The 23,326-nt window shown below is 35.2% G+C and overlaps 1 protein-coding gene across 1 annotated transcript in view; it reads right to left on the bottom strand.

The window, feature by feature from the left end:
- GPR137C (G protein-coupled receptor 137C) overlaps positions 1 to 23,326 on the bottom strand; it is a 65,744-nt gene that overhangs the window by 24,842 nt on the left and 17,576 nt on the right. The window contains exons 2-3 of the mRNA XM_059182107.1: positions 2,283 to 2,326; positions 257 to 485 (exon numbers count right to left, since the gene is read on the bottom strand). Coding sequence (XP_059038090.1) covers positions 257 to 485; positions 2,283 to 2,326 — 273 coding nt within the window. The remainder of the gene's footprint in view (positions 1 to 256; positions 486 to 2,282; positions 2,327 to 23,326) is intronic.

The raw sequence follows: 23,326 nt of genomic DNA, 5'->3' as shown, positions 1-23,326 counted from the left end.
TTACCTTCCTATGCAGAGGCTATAAGTCATATAGGATATAGAACATGTTCAATAGAAACTTAAAAAAAAACCTATTATTTAGTAATGGCCAAGTTTTGAATGCCTTTTAATATCTTGTGAGCATTCTTTCAAGCTCAAAAATATACCTTACGTTCAGAACACTTTTAAAAAAACATAAGCTTTCCATTAAAATATGCTTCATGGGATGAGGATTTGAAGTTAGATTTTCAAGTGTAAATTTAAGAAATATACTTACCTTTGATTCGAGGTAGACATTTGCTGATGACATTTTTGTAATTTTGCATATGTAACTAACTAAAGAGATGGCACAAAGAATAAACAGGCTATCATTAACTAATGCTCGAACAAACACAGTCCATTTCAACTGATTTTCTGGGACATCTCCGTGGACTAGCATTGCACAAGTCAAGTTCACCACTAAAAAAAGAAGGCTTGCCAATATAAAGCCCAAATGCAACAGAATTCTGAAAGAAAAAAAAATAAATTTATTAGATGTTCATATGTTAATGAGAGATTAGACTTAATTCTGAATTAGTGTGGTACTGCAGTTATAATAATACCTTTAGCTTAAAATCTTTATAATTTCATTAATTACAAATTTAATAATCACTCAGAGTTACTTGAGTTATCTTCACTGTTACAAAATTAGTATCTAAACAATTTTAAAATAGCATAAGGTTTTAAAACACTAATTTAAACATAATTGCATGTGGACTTGAACTCAGCTGCTTCTACCAGGAAGAATAATATAAGACTATTTTAACACTAATTAAAGTAATCCTGCATTTTTCATTTTTATAACTACTAAACATATTTTCATTGACCTTTCCATTCTAGGAATTATGAAGCTTTTATAATTTTCTTGGAAAATTAATATACCTATCTAAATTTAAGTTGATCCCTAATATTAATTTTAAGAGGTTAAGAGAAATCTGTTTTAAATAATGTTCAATTTTTATGAACTTTTGACTATCCATAGCAAACATTACTTTCAAACATGACCAAGGAAGAACATAGGGACAGTATATGTAGAGTTTCAAGCACACCTCATTGATACCTCAGCTTCTTATAAAGTTGCATATTTACAATGCATATATAGCAACTCTGAAAATGAGATACCTCAACTATATCCCCTTAAAAAAAATCAGATCGGTGCATAAAAACTCTTCAGGTAAGGGGCAGATATTTGTATCAAGTAGCTGTAACAGCTATCTGTTCTCAGTGCAAATATATTTATAACCTAAATTAATTTATTTGGCATCCTAATATCTTCTATTTTGGGTCACTTTCAAGAGTGGAAATCATAAAATATTGTCTGCCTTTGGTACAAGAGGTTAACTGAAGGTAAAGTGTAATTTGTAACAAGCAATCTTTGTTAGGTGTACATTCAAAGCACAAAGATTTTAGTTTGAGGACTTCAGATCTTAATATTCTCTCAGATTACATAATAAAAATAATACCATAAAACTTGAAACCCCAAAATGGACCTTGAAGCTAACCATATACCCGGGAGAAGCCAAGTATGTATAGAGAGGTTAGATGAGTCGACCAGTTAGTGGGAGAATTGATCTGAAACCCTAATCTCCTGACTCCCCAGCTTAGCACTCTCATTTTTTTTTTTTTTAAGATTTTATTTATTTGATAGAGAGAAATCACAAGTAGACGGAGAGGCAGACAGAGAGAGAGAGGGGAAGCAGGCTCCCTGCTGAGCAGAGAGCCCGATGCGGGACTCGACCCCAGGACCCTGAGATCATGACCTGAGCCGAAGGCAGCGGCTTAACCCACTGAGCCACCCAGGTGCCCCAGCACTCTCATTTTTGATGTTAGTCAGTACTGACACATTCCTCATTTCATGGAACTATACTGTACATGCTTGCCCTAAACAGTAAAATCTAACTTTAGTATGTGTGGGCCCTATGAAACTATATCTGACATCTAAAGCAGGACAGTAGCAGAGCAGCAAAAAAAGGTGTTAGGCAGCAATAAGGCTGAAGGGGGAGAGCGATGCAGTACTCAATTCATTTCCCATGTGCTAATCTAACTACTGGACTTCCTATAAAACTGCTGCCTGGCGGTGGGTATTAAGGAGGGCACGTACTGCATGGAGCACTGGGTGTGTTGCATAAACAATGAATTTTGGAACAGTGAAAAAAAATTAAAAAAAAAAAAAAAACCTGCTACAACTCCTTCAACCACCATGCCCTTCTACCTTGAGAAGTCTGCTGTGAAAAAAACCAGATCTTGCTACTCATGAAACTTACTTGTGTTTGTCAAGTTCAGTGGCACATCTGACTTTACATATAACCTATAAAGAGAGTATAGAAAAAGGTTTTGAAAAAACATGTGTAATATATATTCTTAAACTTGTTTCGACTTTGTGTTTCAAAGTGATAAAACTACAAATAGTAATATGTTACGAATAACATAAGTAAAAATTCAACTTTTAACATTTGAACTACCATGAAGCAAAAATAAACAGGTTTCCAAAGGCTTAAAGCAATAATAATTTTCTTTGTTATAGTATTAAATTTAAATTTCTATCTTTAAAATTTTAGATAGAATGTATCCAGTTTAAACATTTATTGAACTTTTATTATGAGCCAAACATTGTGCTGGATAGTTTTCCACCTATTCTAAACTTTAATATATGATCTACATTTTGTCTTTTTTTAAAAAAGATTTTACTTATTTATTTATTTATTGACTTATTTGTCAGAGACAGAGAACACAAGCAGGGAGAGCTGCAGGGAGAGGGACAGGCAGGGTCCCTGCTGAGGAAGGAGCCCGATGCGGGACTCAATCCTAGGACCCCCAGGATCATGATCTGAGCTGAAGGCAGATGCTTGCCCAACTGAGCCACCCAGGCACTCCACTTACATTTTGTCTTAAAATGGAACTGCTTACTTAAATATGAATATGGATGAATGTTCTCCAAAGATTATTTTCCCCTAAGATGCAATGAAGTAGTAAAAGGAAACAAGGGACCAAAAAATGAACACAAAGATAATGATCATGTATCATATTTAGAAACTTCCCTCTTTCACAAAGCCTTGCAAAGGGTAGGTTTCAAATACTTGTTGAATAAAATTAAGTAGGTCGGTAAATAGAATTTGAAATAATCGTGGTAAATTCTGACAGCCTTGTGGGAAAGGTCTTAATTTCTTACTGGTGAATTTGGACTTTATTTAGATGCTCGGAAGATATTTAGATTTTTTATGCAAACACTCCAAAATATGAAATGACACAGTTGATATCAGTGCAAAAGATGTTATCACAACATCTCAGAAGGGAAAAAGACTTAATTCAGTCCAAGAAATGGTGTGAGGTAAGGAGAAAGGGGAAAGACTGTGTAGAATCAGTGAGGACTTCTCAAAGGAAGTCACATTCAAGCCAGAGCCAAGTTATGAAGGGCAAGTGAGTGTTAGATAAATGCTCAGGCAAAGATAGCAACCAGTGCATGCACTTGTATCTGTGTATTTTGGTTAACCAGAAGCCAAATGTGATACAGGAGTCTAAAATATTATCCTATTAGTTTCCTAATCATTCTCAGATGTATCCATTTTCTCTGTCTGAGGTACACATTAGGACACTTTTCAGATGGTCTCTCTGCTTCTCTTCTTTATTCCATCTATATTCTTCAAAGATAAGTGTTCATTTTACTACTTTTCCTTTATTCTCACCTGTCTACATAAAATTTTAATGATTTCTATTTTTATAAATTGCACATTGTGTATATATATATATATAATATATATACATAATGCAAAATTCACCATTTAACCATTTTTTAAAGATTTTTTAAAAATTTTATTCATTTGAGAGAGAGAGGGAGAGGGCATGGGGTGGCAGAGGGAGAGGGAGAAGCAGACTCCCTGCTGAGCAGGAGGCCTGACATGGCCCATCCCAGGGCCCTGAGATTATGAACTGAGCCAATGGTAGATGCTTAACCAACTGAGCCACCTAGGCACCTGTGAATCCTTTTTAAAAGAGACTTATATCTTTATTTTACAGAGAGAAAAATAGAGAGTGTGGGGGAAGGGCAGAGGGAGACAGAAACTTAAGTAGACTCTGTGCTGAGCTTGAAGTCCAACATGGAGCTCCATCCCATGACTTTGATATCATGCCCTGAACTGAAACCAAAAGTCAGGAGCTAACTGACTGAGCCCTCCAGGGGTCCCCCATTTAACCATTTTTAAGGGTATAGTTTAATTGTGTTAAGTACATTCACATTGTTGTGCGAACCATCACCATCATTTAACTCCAGAAAATTTTCACCTTCCCAAACTAAAGCTCTGTATTCATTAAATAATAACTCCTGATTACTCCCTCCTCCAGCACCTGGCAACCACCATTATACCTTCCATCTGTGAATCTGATAGCTCTAGTACCCTAATCTAAGGGGAATCATACAGTATTTGTTCTTTTTCTGATTGGCTCATAACACTTAACAAGTGTCTTACAGGTTCATCCATGTTGTAATTCATGTCATATCTTCTATCCCCTTCAAAGCTGAATAAGATTCCATTGTATGTACATATCACATTTTGTCTATCTATTCAACCATCAATGGACACTTGAGTAGCTTTCACCTTTTGGGTATTGTGAATAATCTGCTATAAACAGTATGTTCTATATATGAACATGTTTTAATCTGATTTTAAAAAATCACTTGACAGTAAGTTGTAGATGTGATGCTCCTTCAACACTAAATGTGTACTTCAATGTATACTTCTTAAAAAATAAAATTCTCATATGTAATCACAATATAATTACAAAATTTTAAAAAATTGAATGTTGATACAATACTATTACCTAATTTTCAGACCTTACTCAGATTTTGCCTTTTGTTTCAATAATGCCGTTTATGGGGAAAATACCAGGATTTTGCCTTACTCTGTGCATTTAATCTTCTTTACTTTTCCATTTTCCCCTTTATCTTTTCAGTTATTTTGTATGCTTCTCAGTTTGGGTTTATCTGTTTTTTCATAATTAGATTCAGGATATCCATTTTGGTAGGAAGACCACAGAAGTGATGGTGCTATGTTCTTCTCAATGAATTACATCAGGATGCTCATGATTTATCTATTATTGTGATGCTCACTTTGAGTAACTGATTAAGGTAGTGTCTACCAAATTTCTCCATTAAGTTACCATTTTTCTCCTTGTAATGAATACCACATGGAGAGATATTTACAATGTAATTATCTTTTTGTTCTTCTTTTGTTCTTCAAACTTTCATCCATTAGTTTTAGCATCCATTGCCTGAATAAATTATTAGTATTACGGGGAATTTTCATTTCATTTTATTTATTTTTTAAAAGATTTTATTCATTTATTTGACAGAGAGAGAAAGAGAGCACAAGCGGGGGAGTAGCAGAGGAAGAGGGAGAAGCAGGCTCCCTGCCGAGCAGGGTGTCCAATGTGGGGTTTGTTCCCAGGACCCTGGGATCATGACCTGAGTCAATGGCAGATGCTTAACCATCTGAGCCAACCAGGTGTCTGGGGGCATTTTCATTTAAAAAAGTAAATTTGATCATATTATACCAGGACAAAGCCCACACTCCTTTTGACATAACAGGTCTTTCATCATCTTGCCCCACCCATCTTTGCATTCTTTTATCCCATCTTCAATCTTATGGTCTGGCCATTCTGGATTATTTACAACTCTTCAAATAAGGGATTCATTTTCACATCTCTGTGCCTTCCTTTGTGTTTTTACTTTCCCTGAAATAAGCTTTCTATGTCATATAACAAATTCTAACTCATCCCTCAAGATTTGTACTTGAGTGTTATCTTTTATATTGTCACCTTAAGTGACTTAGGAAGAGAAACACCACTCTGTATCTTTGCTTTTCTAATCACATTTTATGGAATTTATCTACATTTTTATTTCTTTCTTTTATTTTTTTAAGATTTTATTATTTGACAGACAGAGTAGGAAGAGAGACAGGCAGAGAGGGGGGAAGGAGCAGGCTCCCCGCCGAACTGAGAGCCCAATGCAGGGCTCGATCCCAGGACCCTGAGATCACGACCTGAGCCAAAGGCAGAGGCTTTAACCCACTGAGCCACCCAGGGGCCCCACATTTTTATTTAATTCTTAAGAGACACCATAACTTACTTATATTTATAGCCCCAGTGCTGAGCAAAATGCTTGGTTCATAGTAAGTTTTCAGAATATGTTGGAATGAATAACCAGTGAATTTGGGTCAAAGCAAGTATTTTGGTGAAATACAGTGCAAGTGGAATTGGAGGGGCAAGCAGTTGCCTAATTGTGGAGACCTTGTATAAAAATGTTAAAGAATTAGTCTTTAACTCCTACAAACTCTGTAATATGATTTTATGTCTGAGTGATTTCTTAGGTGAAGTGTAGCAAATGGAATAGAATAGTGTGAAGAACACTAGTTAAAATACTCTTGAACTTCAGTGAGTCTACTAAACCACATTCTCAGGTTATGAATCTAAAGACTAAATGTGAGAACTGAATACATAAAAATATTAGAAGAGAGCACGCACAGTAATTTCTCTGACATTGGCCATAGCAACATTTGTCTAGTTATGTCTCCTCAGGCTAAGGAAACAAAAGCAAAAATAAATGATTAGGACCACATCAAAATAAAAAATCTTCTGAACAACAAAGGAAAGCATTAACAAAATTAAAAGACAACCTACTGAATGGAAGAAGGTATCTGCAAATGACATATCTGATAAGGGGTTAATATCCAAAATATATGAAGAACTTATACAACTCTACACCAAAATGGACAGAAAACATCAACAGACATTTCTCCAAAGAAGACATACAGATGGCTAACATACATATGAAAAGATGCTCAACATCACTGATTACCAGGGAAATGCAGATCAAAACCACAATGAAAAAAACAACAACAACACAACAGCTATCACCTGTCAGAATGCCTAAAATAAAAAACATAAGAAACAAGTCTTGGTGAGGATTTGGAAAAAAAGGAACCCCTCAAGCAGTACTGGTGGGAATGCAAACTGTGTGGCTACCATGGAAAACAGTATGGATGTTCTTGAAAAAATTAAAAGTAGAATTACCATATGACCCAGGAATTAAACTACTGGGTATTTACCCAAAGAATATGAAAACGCTAATAAGAAAAGATATATGCACTTCTATGTTTAGTGCAACATTATTTATGATAGCCAAGACATGGAAGCAGCCCAAGTGTTCATTGAGAGATCGATGGATAAAGATGTGGTACATGTATATAATGGAAAGTTACTCAGCCATAGAAAATAATGAAATCCAGGGAACCTGGGTGGCTCAGTTAGTTAAGCAACTGCCTTCAGCTCAGGTCTGATCCTGGAGTCCCAGGATCGAGTCCTGCCTTGGGTTTCCTTCTTGGTGGGGAGTCTGCTTCTCCCTCTTACACTCCCCCTCTCATGCTTTCTCTCTCATTCTCTCTCAGATAAATAAATAAATGAAATCTTTAAAAAAATAAAATAATGAAATCTTGCCATTTGCAACAAGAGGGATGTACCTAGAGGATATTAGGCTAAGTGAAACATTAATCAGAGAAAGGCAAATACCATATAATTTCACTCATATATGGAATTTAAGAAACAAAACAAATGAACAAAAGAAAAAAGAGACAAAAAGATTTTAGAGAAAATATAGAGAACAAATTTGTGGTTTCCAGAGGGAAGGTGAGTGGAAGGATGGATGAAATAGATAAAGGGAATTAAGAGTATATTTCTTGTGATGAGAAGTGAGTAATGTACAGAATTGTTGAATCACCATATTGTACACCTGAAAACAATATAACACCATACACAATTATACTGGACAAAAAAGAAAGAATGTTATATGCATGAAATTATACAGTACGTAACCTCTTGGAATTGGATTTTTCCATAATTCTTTGGAGATGCATGTAGATTGCTGTGCTTAGGAATAAATTTGTTCTTTAAAAAAAAAAAAATAAAGAATTAATAGAATGAGTGCCCCATGGCAAAAATTTTAAAGTCAGTTTGTGGGATTGATTTTCAGGTTTAAAATTTATTACATATAGGCAGAAATATTGAGAAGATAGGTGAGTTTGGTATTATAAGAAGAAAATTACAGTCTCCTACAGAGGTGACAACTGAAACTCAAACTACAAGACATTTGAGGGACTAGAATAGGAAGTTAACCTGTGATATGTTCACATCTAATAGTCATATGAAAAATCAAGAAGAGGGAAGAAAAGAAATAGGTGAAGGAGACAGATCTAAAAATCAGATTAATCACATAAAACAGCAGAGTAGTTTAGAGGTAATAAGAAGCAAGTATAGCCCTTGTAAAATTTTGCAAAAAGTTAAGAATGAATAAGAGAAGACCATTTGGTTTGGTACCAGTATGTCATGTATACCTTGGAAGGAACAGTTTTCAGTGGGATAATAGAACAAAAGTACAAGGGGTTAAGAGAGAGTACAACAACAAAGACAGTGAGTATAGACTATATGAGATATTATGGTAGATAACAGTACCTGGGAAAATCTGTGTTGAGAGACATTTTCTCCATGAATATTGCACATTTCTGCATGGTCCAGGTCTTCTAAGCAAAGGGCTTTGCAAAGCAAACATCCTTGAAAAGTAGAGAGGGTGTCTACCTTAATTAAGTCCGGAGGGAAGATTTGTTCCTTGGTTAGTAGAATAAAGATTGAGAACATCTCTCTCCCTGGGGACATTTGGGTGTGGGTGTGGGGGTGATAAAGTCCCTGTATCTGTCCTTGCTTACATTCCAGAGTAAAGATAAAATCTGTCTGTCTCCCTTCCTTATTTCAGGGTTCTTCCCCTGTAACATATCTTGCAGCAGGCACAAGTAACATCTGGCTCTCACTGTGTTAAATATATGGAAATTGGGGCTAAGGAAATTGATTCATGACATTACTTTGGTTGTTGTTTTTGCTATGAGTAATAAGTGGTCTTTTGTTTTTCATGGGTCTCGTTTTTTTGTCAGTATATGTATATACAACTGTAATAAGCTAATCTGTTAGCTTTCAAGTAAGGTAAGGTCTCAGACCTTTCACAGTTTCTAATTTAATAATCTGTTGATCAGAAATAAACTAGAGATGGTGAAATGATAAATGGAGATCAGGAGAGAGGAAGGGAGAGTTCAATTGTTAAAGAAAGCTCTAGAAGAAGCAGATTAGCCCTTAAAAGGAAAACATCTATTTTTGAGTCAAGAGGTTAGAAAAGATAGTTGAAGAAAAACTAGGAGGTCTGCAGAGAAAATTTAAAATAATCTATAAACCAGCTCTCTTAAAATTGGAAATTTGGATGTAGCATGGATACAATCATTTTGATATAGAGACGATGGATGAGAGAATGGGGCAGATAGACTCTATTTTTTCTAGTAAAGTAGGAGGCAAGATCATATCCTGGGAAGGGATGTTAGATTTGAGCACTTATAATATGGAAAACATTTGGAGCACATGAACAGAAGGTTTATAAAGAAATATACTGAGAGGCAGATAGGTCCAGTTAGTCAGATAGTTGACAGTGGTTACTGGCTGCAAGATTTCTTAATTTTAAAATTGAAACAATCTAATTGGAAAAAATAGATGACATTATAAAAGTTCAAATAACTAGGCTGCATTTTTCATGTAATAATTTAAAACTGTGACATATGAAACTATTATAGAGAAAGAAAAAGTGGATGAATGAACTATATTGGCATAGCAAAAAGTCAAGGAAGGGGAATACTAGATTGACTGTAGGTTCTCGGTACGAAAAACATCACAAGGAAGCTAATGGAGTAGGGAAAACAGAAGTGGCAAAGTGATTAAAAGTTAGAATGAGGAAAAAAAAAGTTAGAATGAGAAAAACAGATAAAAGGATGACTTCAAGATGTATAAGAGAAAAGAGAAGACACTGGTTAGAAAGAATTTGCTTCATTTTTAAAAGCTGACCCAAGGTGTGCCTTGCTGTTGGGTGGTTCAGACAGAAAGGGAGAATTTTAGAGCTCTGAGAAGTCACTGAATTGAGACACATTGATGGATTATCAGTATTAGCTTTGAAAAAAAAAAAAAAAACTATACAATGGCAGACCATGCCAGAAGGAAAAAAGTGCTGATTCATCCAGGAAAGTGGAAGTTATTATTATCGCCAATGATGACCTAATCAGATGGCATGGATTTCAGAGATGATGATAACATAACATCAGTGAGTAGTGTTGGGCAGCATAAAATAGGCTGATTGTTCTTCCCACAAACTGAGATGGGGGGGCAGTTTTCCATATACCCAAAGTGTCATCAAGAAAAAACTAGATTTCAGTGAAGGCACTTAAAAGTTTCAAATGAAGAACAAAATGGGAAGCAAGTGGGAAGTATGGTAAGATTAAGGTCATGTACAGGGATAAATAATGGGCAGGAGAGGGAGTTGAGCAGAATGAGGAAAGAATTAAAGGTCACCCATCAGCCTAGATTTACAGAATATGTTATAATGCATCATAGATTCAACTAGGTGTTTAAATCACATTAAGAGTATAATCAGGTTTAAAAAAATGATCTGGTTTTAGTAGACTCCAAGTATGTATAGAATATAGCTAACAGGACATGATCCCAAGCAAAAAAAAGTTAGTAATACAAAAAATGTCAAGCAATTGTATGTTATTTGTTAGGACAGTGAAGGGAAGTTCATGGAACATAATAAACGTGTACTATACACATATTTTTTTGAACTTTAGAATGGTTAATAACATACATCTAAATGACTTGCTGATGTCAATTTATGTCTCAGGACCATATCTTTCCAGGTCTTTCTTAATATCAGAAAAACTGAATAAATGGGCAATTTATAGGATAGTGTTCTTTATTGCAAAGGTATGAAGAATTACAATGGAATGTTATTCAGCCATCAAAAAAAGAAATCTTACCATTTGCAAAGATGTGGTTGGAACTAGAGGGTATTATGCTGAGTGAAATAAGTCAATTAGAGAAAGACAATTATCATATTATTTCACTTATATGTGGAATTTAAGAAATAAAGCAGAGGGTCATAGGGGAAGGGAGGGAAAAATAAAATAAGATGAAGTCAGAGAGGGAAATAAATCATAAGAGACTCTTAATTATAGGAAACACACTGAAGGTTGCTGGAGGGGTGGTGGGTTGGGGGGATGGGTTCACTGGGTGATAGGCATTAAGGAGGGCATGTGATGTAATGGGCACTGAGTCTTATATGCAATTGATGAGTCACTGGACTCTGTCTCTGAAACTAACATATTATATGTTAACTGAATTTAGATAAAATAAAAAAACAAAGTTATGAAGAACTATGTGGATGGATGGATATCAAATGTTTTTCAACATATAACCCACCTTTATGCCATAAAGTAGTAGCCCATAATTTAGAAAATACTGATTTAGAATTTCTGAATTAATGAATATATATATATATATTTTTAAGATTTTATTTATTTATCTGACAGATAGAGACTAGAAGTGGGCAGAGAGGCAGGCAAGGAGGTGGGGGGGGCAGGCTCCTGCGAGCAGAGAGCCCGATGCGGGGTTTGATCCCAGGACCCTGAGATCATGACCTGAGCTGAAGGCAGAGGCTTTAACCCACTGAGCCACCCAGGTGCCCCTGAATTAATGAATATTTAAAATACTGTTACCATTAGCACACTTTATTAAAAAATTTCAACCTATTTTTATAAAGATTTTATTTATTTACTTGAAAGAGAGAATGCATGTGCATGCCTGAGTGGAGGGAGGGGCAGAGGAAGAGGGAGAAGCAAGCTCCCTGTTGAGAAGGGAGCCCTGATACAGTGTGCTCAATCCCAGGACCCTGAGATCATGACTTGAGCTGAAGGCAGATACTAACTGACTGAGGCACCCAGGAGCCCCTCAAACTATTTTTAAGTGTTCTGAAATGATTTTTCTATCTTAAAATGTCAACTCCATATTTTCATCTCCCTATTTAACTTCTCAAATAAAGGGAAGAAAGGTCAGAGTATGACAAATATATTTTATTTGTGAATGTTATCTAATGTAAGGTTAATTAATACAGGTATCCCAAGATTTGAGGAAGAGTTAAACTGAACTACACATTATTTATTGTTTTTCATTTCATGTAGAAATATGTTGCTTGGAGATGGTAGATACTGAAATATTATAGAGCGAATGCTTTCCATAGAATTTCTTTTTGTCAAGTTGATTTTTTCTACTTTTGTTAATTTCAAATAAAAACTTAACTGTTTTCAGGAATTTTCACGTGGAAACTTTACTGGAAAATTTGGAATTAATGCAAAAATAAACTATTGTGAACATAATCTCTTCTCTATGGTGAATAGAAAGGCATACATATCCATCTATGTAGATTACTTTCAGAGAAACAGTTATCTATAGTTTCCATCTCAGTTGCTTATATTCCCATGAGGAGTAGTGTACCGTTTTCACTATTGCTACTGCTTGCATATACAAAAAAATGAGGCTTTAGCCCACCATTGCTACTGCTTGCATATACAAAAAAATGAGGCTTTAGCTATCCTAGCTATAAATTGAATAGCCAGACTTTTTTTCAGACGTTCTCTCTCAATGCTTATATTTCATTTTTAAGAGCCTTTTTTAACCTTCAAAGACTTTTTCTTTACAGTTCCCTGTTCTTTCTAGGATACAATACTTTTTGTCTCTGAGGATACTAATACCTTTCTTTTTAAAAATATTTTATTTATTTGAGAGAAAGAAAGAGAGAGAGCATGAGTTGAGGAGAGCGGCAGAGGGAGAAGGAGAAGCAGAATCCCAGCTAAGCAGGGAGCCCAACATGGGGCTTGATCCTAGGATCTTGGGATCATGACCTAAACTGAAGACAGATGCTTTTTGACTGAGACACCCAGATGCCCCTCCTTTTTGCTTTTTTAAAAAATTTCTTCTGTTAGACAAAATGAGGACACAGAGAAATTTGACCCAAATTAAAGAACAATGACAATGCCTTAGCAAGGATCTAAGTGAAACAGATATAAACAACATGTCTGATAGAGAATTGAAAGTAATGATCACAAGGATATTCACTGGGCATGAGAAAAGAGTAGATGATATATAAGTAAGACCCTTAATACAGAGATAAGGAACAACATAGCAGAGATAAAGGGCTCAATAAACAAATTGAGGAAGCTGCTTGACAGAATGAACAGCGGATTGTAAGAAGCAGAGGAACAAATTAATGACTTAGAAGACAGAGTACTGGAAAGCAATCAAGATGAACAAAAGAAAAGAGAATTTTGCAAAACAAGAATAGACTTAGGGATCTCAGTGACTTCGTCAAATGTAATAAAATTCATATTATGGGGGAAAAAGCCCCACAAAACAAAAAATAAAATGGCAATAAATACTTATCCATTGATAATTACTTTATATATAAAAGGACTAAATGCTCTAATAAAGACATGGGGTGACAGAATGGATTAAAAACAAGACTCACCTACCTGCTGCCTATCAGAGACTCATTTTAGACCTATAGATATCTGCAGATTGAAAGTGAAGGGCTGGGGGCTCCTGGCTGGCAAAGTTCTTAGAGCATGGGATTCTTGATTGTGGGGTGGTGAGTACAAGCTCCATGCTGGGCACAGAACTTCCTTTAAAAAATAAATAGAAAATAAGGGGATGGAGAAACATCTAACATGAAAATGGATATCCAAAGAAAGCCAGAGTAGCAATACTTATATCAGACAAACTAGATTTCATTTTTAAAAAAGATTTTATTTATTTACATGACAGAGATAGAGTAAGCACAAACAGGGGAATGGCAGGCAAAGGGAGACGGAGAAGCAAGCTCCTTGCTGAGCAGAGAGCCAGTGTGGGGCTTGATCCCAGGACTCCGGGATCATGACCTGAGCCAAAGGCAGACGATTAACTGACTGAGCCAACCAGGTGCCCTGAAATAAACTGGACTTTAAAATAAAGACTATAAGAAGAACACTATATAATAATAAATGGGATAATCCAACAAGAAGATTTGAAAATTATAAATATTTATGCATTTAACATCAGAGCAACCAAACATACAAAACACTCAAGTTAAATATGAAGGAATGAATCTGATTTTAATACAATAATAGTAGGGGACTTTAATACCCCACTAACATCAACCCCACTAACATCAAAGGACAGATCATCTAAACAGAAAATCAATAAGGAAACAATACCTTTGAAAGACACAATGTAACAGATGGATTTAACAGACATATTCAGAACATTCCATCCTAAAAATCTATAATACACATTTTTTTCAAGTGCACATGGAACATAATCCAGAATAGATCATGTAATTAGCCCACAAAACAAGCCTCAACAAATTCAAGACTGAAGACATACTGTGCATCTTTTCTGACCACAACGCTATAAAACTAGAAGTCATCCACAGGAAAAATATCTGTAAAGACCACAAATATATGGAGGTTAAATAACATGCTACTAAACAATGAGGTCAACCAGGAAATAAGCTAATAACTAAAAAAAATACATGGAAACAAATAAAAATGAAAATAGGATGGTCCAAAATCTTTGAGACTCAGAAAAAGTGGTTCTAAGAGGGAAATTTATAAAATACAGGTCAACCTCAAGAAGGAAGACAAATCCCAAATAAACAACTCAGACTTATACCTAATGGAACTAGGAAAAGAACAACCCACTTAACCTAAAACTAGCAGATGCAAGGAAATAATAAAGATTAGAGCAGAAATAAATGATACAGAAACTAGAAAACCAACAGAACAAATCAATGAAACCAGGAGATGTTTCTTTGAAAAAATCAATAAAATTGATAAACTTCTAGCCAGGTTTACCAATAATAAAAAAAGAAAGGACTGAAAAAAATAAAATCACAAATGAGAGAGGAGAAATAACAACCAACACCAAAGAAATGCAAACAACTATAAGAGAATATTATGAAAAACTATATGCCAACAAATTGAGCAACCTAGAAGAAATGGGTACATTCATAGAAACATATAAACTACCAAAACCAAAACAGGAAGAAGTTGAAAATTTGAATAGACCGATAACCAGCAAAGAAATTGAATCAGTAATCAAAAAACTCACAAAAAACAAAAGTTCATAACCAGATGCCTTCCTAGGCAAATTCTACTAATCATTTAAAGAATCACTAATACCTATTCTTCTCAATCTATTCCAAAAAATAGAAGAGGAAGGAAAACTTCTAAATTTATTCTATGGGGCTAGCATTATCCTGAGGCAAAAATCAGATAAATACCACACACACACACACACACACACACACACACACACAGAACTACAGGCCAATATCCTTGATGAATTTAAATGCAAAAATTCTCAATAAAATACTAGCAAACTGAATCCAACAATACATTAGAAAAATCATTCACCATGATCAAGTGGGATTTATTCCTGGGTTGCAAGAGTGGTTCAATATTTCCAAATCAATCAGTGTGATACACCACATCAATAAGAGAAAGGATACGAACCATACATTCATTTCAGCAGACTCAGAAAAAGCATTTGACAAAGCATAATATCCATTCATGATAAAAGCCCTCAACAAAGTTGGTTTAGAGGGAATATAGCTCAACATAATAAAGGCCATATATGAAAAACTTACAGCTAACATCATCCTTAATGGGGAAAAACTGACAGCTTTTCCTTTAAGGTCAGGAGCAAGACAAAGATGTCCATTCTCACCACTTTTATTCAATATAGTACTAGAAGTCCTAGCCACAACAATCAGACAACCAAAAGAAACAAAAGGCATCCAAATTGGTAAGGAAGAAATAAGACTTTCACTATCTGAAGATAACATGATGCTTTATTTAGAAAACCTGAAGACTCCACCAAAAAACTGTTAGAAGGGATGCATGAAATGAGTAAAGTTGCAGAATACAAAATCAATGTACAGAAAGTTGTGGCATTTCTAGCCAGCAATAATGAAACAGCAGGAAGAGAAATTAAGAAAATAATCTCATTTACTATTGGACCAAAAATGATAAAATACCTAGGAATAAACCTGACCAAAGAGGTGGAAGACATGTACTCTGAAAACTATAAAATACTGATGAAAGAAACTGAAGACAACACAAAGAAATGGAAAGACATTCCATGCTCATGTATTACAAGAACAAATACTGTTAAAATATTTTTAAAACAATCTACACATTTAATGTAATCCCTATCAAAATACCGATAGCATTTTTTTTCCACAGAACTCAACCAATCTTAAAATGTGTATGGAACCACAAAAGACCTTGAATAGTCAAAGCAATCTCGAAAAAGGAAAGTAAAGCTGGAAGCATTGTAATCTCAGACCTCAAGTAGTACTACAAAGCTGTAGTAATGAAAACAGTATGATACTGGCACAAAAATAGACATATAGATCAATAGAACAGAATACAAAATCTAGAAATAAGCCCACAACTATATGACTAATTAATCTTAACAAGGCAGGAATTATATCCAATGGGGAAAAAACAGTCTCTTCAACAAATGTGTTGGTAAAACTGTACAGCAACATGCAAAAGAAAGAAATTGGGCCACTTTCATATACCACACACAAAAATAAATTCCAAACCTGGAATTTGTGAGACCTGAAACCATAAAAATCATAAAAGGCAGTAACTTCTTTCACATCAACTATAACAACTTTTTTTCTAAATATGTCTCCTGAGGCAAGGGAAACAAAAACAAAAATAAACTATTGGCACTACATCAAAATAAAAAGTTTCTGCACAGAGAAGGAAACTCTATGGAGTGGAAGAAGATATTTGCAAAGCAATATGTGATGGAGGATTATTATCCAAAATATAGAAAGAACTTATATGACTCAACACAGAAAAAAATAAATAATCCAATTAAAAAATAGACATGAACAGATATTTCTCCAAAGAAGACACAGAGATGGCCAACCTACACATGCAAAGGTGTTCATCATTGTTTCCATCAGGGAAATGCAATTCAAAACCACAATGAGATATCACCTCACACTTGTCAAAATGGCTAAAACCAGCAACAAAAGAAATGACAAGTGCTGGCAAGAATGTGGAGAAAAAGGGGCGCCTGGGTGGCTCAGTGGGTTAGGCCGCTGCCTTCGGCTCAGGTCATGATCTCAGGGTCCTGGGATCGAGGCCCGCATCGGGCTCTCTGCTCAGCAGGGAGCCTGCTTCCTCCTCTCTCTCTCCGCCTGCCTCTCTGCCTACTTGTAATCTCTGTCTATCAAATAAAATAAATAAAATCTTAAAAAAAAAAAAGAATGTGGAGAAAAAGGAACTGTCACACCCTGTTGGTGGGAATGCAAACTAAAGCAGCCACTTGGAAAACAGTATAGAGGCCTCTCAAAAAGTTAAAAATAGAACTATGCTAGATCTAGTAATTGCATGACTTGGTATCTACCCCCAAAATATGACATTAATTTGTAAAGATATATGCATCCTCCATGTTCATTGCAATATTATTTACAATAGCCAAACTATGAAAACAGCCCAAGTATTTATCAACTGGTGAATGAATAAAAAAGACATATATATGTACACACACACATATATGTATATAAATTTTTAAAGAGATTTTATTTATTTATTTGTCAAAGAGAGAGAGTGAGAGAACAGCAGGCAGAAGGAGAGGCAGGCTCCCTGCAGAGCAAGGAGCCCCATGCAGGACTCAATCCCAGGAGCCTGGGATCATGATCTGAGCCAAAGGTAGACACTTAACTGACTGAGCCACCCAGGCGTCCCTATATATGTATATATATACATATATACACAATGGAATATTATCTAGCCATTAAAAAGAATGAAATCTTGCCATTTGCAAAGACATGGCTAGAGCTAGAGAGTGTAATGCTAAGCGAAATAAGTCAATAAGAGAAAGACAAATATCATATGATTTCACTCATATGTGGAATTTAAGGGGAAAAAAGCAAATAGATAAAAAAGAGAAACAACCAAACAAACTGGGGGTTGCTGGGGGGAGGGGGGTTGGGAGAAAGGGGGTGGGGTTATAGACATTGGGGAGGGTATGTACTATGGTGAGTGCTGTGAAGTGTGTAAACCTGGCGATTCACTGTACCCCTGGGGATAAAAATATATTATATGTTTATAAAAAAAAATTAAAAAAAAAAAGAGCGAACAAGAGAGAAACCTAGAAAAAGACTTAAAAAAAAAAAAAGGGTTTTATTTATTTGTCACAAGTAGGCAGAAAGGCAGGCAGAGAGAGAGAGAAGGGGGCAAGCCAGCTCCCTGATGAGTGGAGATCCTGATGTGGGGCTCGATCCCAGTATCCTGAGATCATGACCTGAGCCAAAGGCAGAGGCCTAACTCTCTGAGCCACCCAGGCAACCCAAGAAACAGACTCTTAACTATAGAGAACAAACTGATGATTATCAGAGGGGAACTGGGTGGGGAGATGAATTAAATATGTGATGGGGATTATGGAGTGCATTTGTCATAATGAGCACCAGGTGATGTATGAAATCCCTGAATGCGTATATTGTACACTTGAAACTAATATAACACTGTGTTAACTAAATGGAATTAAAATAAAAAGTTTAAAACAAGTTTCTCTCTCTGCTTCATCTGTTTTCTTTTCAAGTTGCTTAAAAATGATGTTATACAATCAAATAGGGGTGTTTTGATTTATAATCAAATGAAATTCCAGGTTAATATTGAACATACATATCTAATATTGTTCTCACCTTAAACTTCACTAAAACAAAAGTAAAGGAATTTTCTTAAAAGGCATAAGCCACCAAGTTTGAGTAGAATGGGAAAGGATACAATAACAACAAATTGGAACCTGGAAAGCAGATGAATGTGTGTACAGAAAAGTTAATATAGCATGCTTGAGACTTGAGATAAACCTGCTTGTAAGATTGCTCTCTGGCTGGTATTTGAGAACTTGGATTTCAGGAGGATTCCTACCATTCCCTAAATGATAAGGGTGCTTCATTGTACCTAAACTGTTTGTGCAAACAATATGGTTTATACTGGTTTATACTCAACATCTACTTTCCTTCTAGAAGTCTGGAATTTTTCTATGTCTTAGGCAGAGAATGCTTACCTGTTTCAATCCCAATAAAAATACTTTGGCACTGAGTTTCTAATGTGCTTCACTGGTAAGTAACATTTTACATGTGTTGTCATACATCATTACAGAAAGAATTAAGTATATCCTCTGGGAGAGGACTCCTGGAAGCTTGTGTGTGATTTCCTCTGGACCTTACTCGATGCATTTTTCCCCTTTGTTGATTTTACTCTGAACTTTCACTGTAATGAACTATAACCATGAGTATAATAACTTTAAGTCCCTCTAGAAAATTATCGAGGCTGAGGATAGTCTTGGAAACTCCAAAACAATATGTGATTATCCAAGAAAGATGAATCCCAAGACAGTAGTGAGAAGGGTTGAGAACCTAATATGTATTTCATAATCTTCAAAAGATATAGGAATCAAGAAAATAAAATACCACTGAAACTGAGAAATAGGGGTGGTTAAAACTGGTAGATAAAAGCTATTTAATGTCAGTCAAACCCCTAAATTGCTTTACTAGTCCATGCCCTGGGCAAATGCCTCTTACTCATTCTGAAAAATAGCTGGGTTTTTATTTTCTGGAGACTTTCCTCTGGCCTGGAGTATGAAAGTTAGATGCCAGTCACAGTTGATAGTTTGGCCTCATACTAAAAACAGAGAGCTTAATGATGAATACCAACTGCAAAGATTCTCTCATCTCTTACCCTCTTTCCTAATTAGGTTTTCAAAATGCTATATACTAGACCTATATTCTCTAAAGGATTAGAATATTTTTTTTACCATAAAGAATCCTATCATTCTAAGAGGAAAAACCTAAATTTACCACATCAGTGTTTCCCTAACAAGCTGACCAGCTAGATCATCCTACAATTTGACATGCCTCACCCATATTTAGAGCTTCCGGTCTTAATTATCCAAGGATAACCAGATAGCTCAAAAGTTTTTAATGAAAGAGATTAAAACAAACAGGAAAAAGAAAACTACACACAAAGAAAAAACCTAAACAAAAAAATCCTACTGTTAATAGAAAGATACTACAATCATGAAACCAAAAAAGATTTTATTAATAAAAAATTCAGTGAATAAAAAAGAGCTCATAGAAATTAAACATGTTGGTAGAAGTGAAAAAGAGAAGGGCTGGAAGTTGAAGAAATCACCTCAAAAAAGTAGAGCAAAAAGACAGATACAAAGTAAAAGAGAAGAGGTAAGAAAAGGATCTGTCTTAGAGGTCTAACATCCAAATGTTAGGAGTTCCAGAAAGACAGAACAGAAACAAATGAGGAGAGAAAATCATTGAAAAATTAAAGAATATTTCCCTAAAGGATACATGTGACTAAATTGAAAGGGCTTGTTCAATGTCCTTCAAAATGAATGGCAAACAGAATCATACGAAGAGACAACATTTCAGAAACCTAGGGTCAAAGAAAAATCTAAGTTTTCAGTAAAGAAAAAATGAGTCACCTATAAAGGGTCGAGATTCAGAATGGCTTTCAGACTTTGCTAACAACACTGGAAATGTAGCAACACCTTAAAAATCCTTAGGGAAAATTATCTCCAACCTAGAATTCTATAGCTGCCTAAACTATCAATCAAATATGACGGTAAAATAAAAATATTTCAGATATGAAAAGCCTCAAAAAATTGCTTACCAAGCACATTTTCTCAAAAAGGTACTGGTGGATTACTTCAGGGGAAAAAAGATAGGCAGTGAAGGATTAATTCAGGAGGCCTGTGTTGCCTAAACTCTACATAGTTCAGAGAAATATCTGGCCCTTCCCGGGCTCTTGGAAGATAATTCCTTCATCCTACCTGATCCTGGTGTCTTTGTTTACCTAGAGCCTCGGGCTACACCAAATAGTCTATGCTAATGATGTGACTTATGGTGGATGCCCAGGGCCATCTGGTATCAATTTGACCTTTGAGGAGGCTGGAGATTAAGAAACAAAGTTTGGCCCCAAAGACACCCCATGCCTACATCACTGACCTCCAGTAAAATCTCTGGAAATACCGTGTCTTAAGTAAGTTCTTTTGGTTGGCAGTACTTGATAAGGTGTTGTCATATATTGTTGTACATGTTTTGTGCAAGACTGCCTGGAGAGGACAACCAGAGCTTGTCCCTGGTCTCTCCTGGACTAAAAAAAAAAAAACCTTGAAGATTTAATCCAGTAATTTAATTTTACAAATAACAAAACCAAGCTTTAGAGATTAGATGGATTATCCAGGAACACTAGGAAATCGAAAGAATTAAACTCCAGGTATCCTGACTCCTAATTCAAGGCTTATAGGAATCCTGGTTTTCTTTGATATATTTGCATGTTTAGATCTTTGATGGTATACAGTTCATGCCCTAATTTTTAAGGTGACAAATATTGTTTTATTAACAGTGGTGTCATCGAGATGTCACAGCAACTACTTGTTAGTTGTTCAAGATTTGAAGAATTAACAGGTTGAAGAAAAATATATTCAGAAACTTCATTGTTTAGTAAAATGTAATAACCTGAAGCAGTTTAATACCTTCATTTTGTGTTTTGCATGCTCTGAAGTACCTTTACCATATACTTAACCAGAAGAATATTTTTTTTAAATTTCCCAGGAATGAAGTATTAATTTTATGAGTGAGATGAAAAATTTGTGAGGTTCATTATTGAAAATCACTCTGAAATATAATAGATTACTATGGACTGTTCATTAGTTTAGTATAGACAGCTTTTTGAAGATAATTTAACATATTTTATATTAAGGAATATATAGAATCTATTTCTGAACCAAGAGTCTCCCTCATTATAGATTTAAACTCCCTAGGAAAAGGATTTAAATTGAATTTGTGCTGAAACAGTTTTATCCTTTAAAAAGGTTTTTCTAACACTAAATCCCCCATTGCATATTACTGGTTTTTTATAAAGCCTTTCATGCTTTTTGAACGAGAAAGATAGCAGAATTGCTTTTTGTAGAGATAGAAAAAGAGAGCCAGTTTCATTGGAGAATATCAGTCTGACTGATAATGGTAGGGAAAAAAATGGGCAGAATATATCAGAAGTAATAGAATATCCCAGAGAAGGAAGAAGCAAAAGGAGCACAGCTTACTTTCTTTTCATTTTGATTTCTTAAAAGCAGTAACAGTTTGAACAAAATCAGTTTGAACATAACATAATTACATTAGCTTAAAACTTCTAATTCCATGGTATGATGGAAAAGTTCCCTAGAGTACATCATATCACCTCAAATTAGCCCAAGTGTTTCCATCAGCAATTGAATTAAGTTCTATACAATAACTGAGGAAAAGAGCAAAAAAGTTTAAGAAAATATTACTTAACTTTTTTTTTTTTAGAGACAGGAAAGTGGGGAGGGGCAGCGGGAGAGAATCTTAAGCAGGCTGCACACCAGCTATCTCACAACCCTGAGATTATGACCTGAGTGGAAATCAAGAGTTGGATGCTTAACTGATTGAGTCACCCAGGTGACCCTACTTAAGCATTTTTATACTGAGAATGAAAATGAAAAAAAAAAAAGAGAAAAAAGAAAACAAATGGCAGTTATTGTTTTACAGCTGTTTTTTTATAAAAGTTTTATAAAAAGTTATAACATACAGATTTGAAGTATTCAACCATAGCTTATTTTAGAAAGCAGATGATCCTAAATATTTAAGTATTTATGTCCTAAACAAACTAAACTTTGATTAGTTTTTTTTTTTTTAAACTTTGATTAGTTTTAACATGATATGTGTAACTTTTTAAAATTGGCCTTCCTGGGGCACCTGGGTGGTGCTGTTGGTTAAGCATCTGACTCTTGGTTTTCAGTTCAGGTCATGATCTCAGGGTCTTGAGATCAAGCGCTGCAGCAGGCTTCACATTCAGCATGGAGTGTGCTTGAAATTCTCTTTCCCTCTCCCCTCCTGCTCATGCTCTCTCTCTCTAAAATAAACAAATCAATTAAAAAATAAATAAAATGGGCATTTGTATCTCAGAGATAGAATTCACAGTGTATTCACAACTCAGAATTCACAGTTCACACTGTATTAAATCTTAAAATTGGTTCAGAAAGTAAGAAAAGTTTTTCTTTTTTAAAAGCCTCAAATTCTAGGGGTGGCCTGGGTGGCTCAGTTGATTAAGTGTCTGACTTTGGCTCAGGTCATGATCTAAGGGTCCTGGGATGGAGCCCCCAACCGACTCCCTGTTCAGTGAGGAGTCTGCTTCTCTCTCTTCTGCTCCTCCCCCCACACCCTGCTTGTGCACTTGCATTCTCTGTCTCTCAAATAAATAAATAAAATCTTAAAAAAAATAAAACCTTCAAAATCTAGATTGCT

The sequence above is a fragment of the Mustela lutreola genome, chromosome 7, assembly GCF_030435805.1.
Source record: "Mustela lutreola isolate mMusLut2 chromosome 7, mMusLut2.pri, whole genome shotgun sequence".
Lineage (NCBI taxonomy): Eukaryota > Metazoa > Chordata > Mammalia > Carnivora > Mustelidae > Mustela > Mustela lutreola.
The sequence above is the reverse complement of the archived record's forward strand: the minus strand, read 5'-3'. Positions and strand labels throughout refer to the sequence as shown.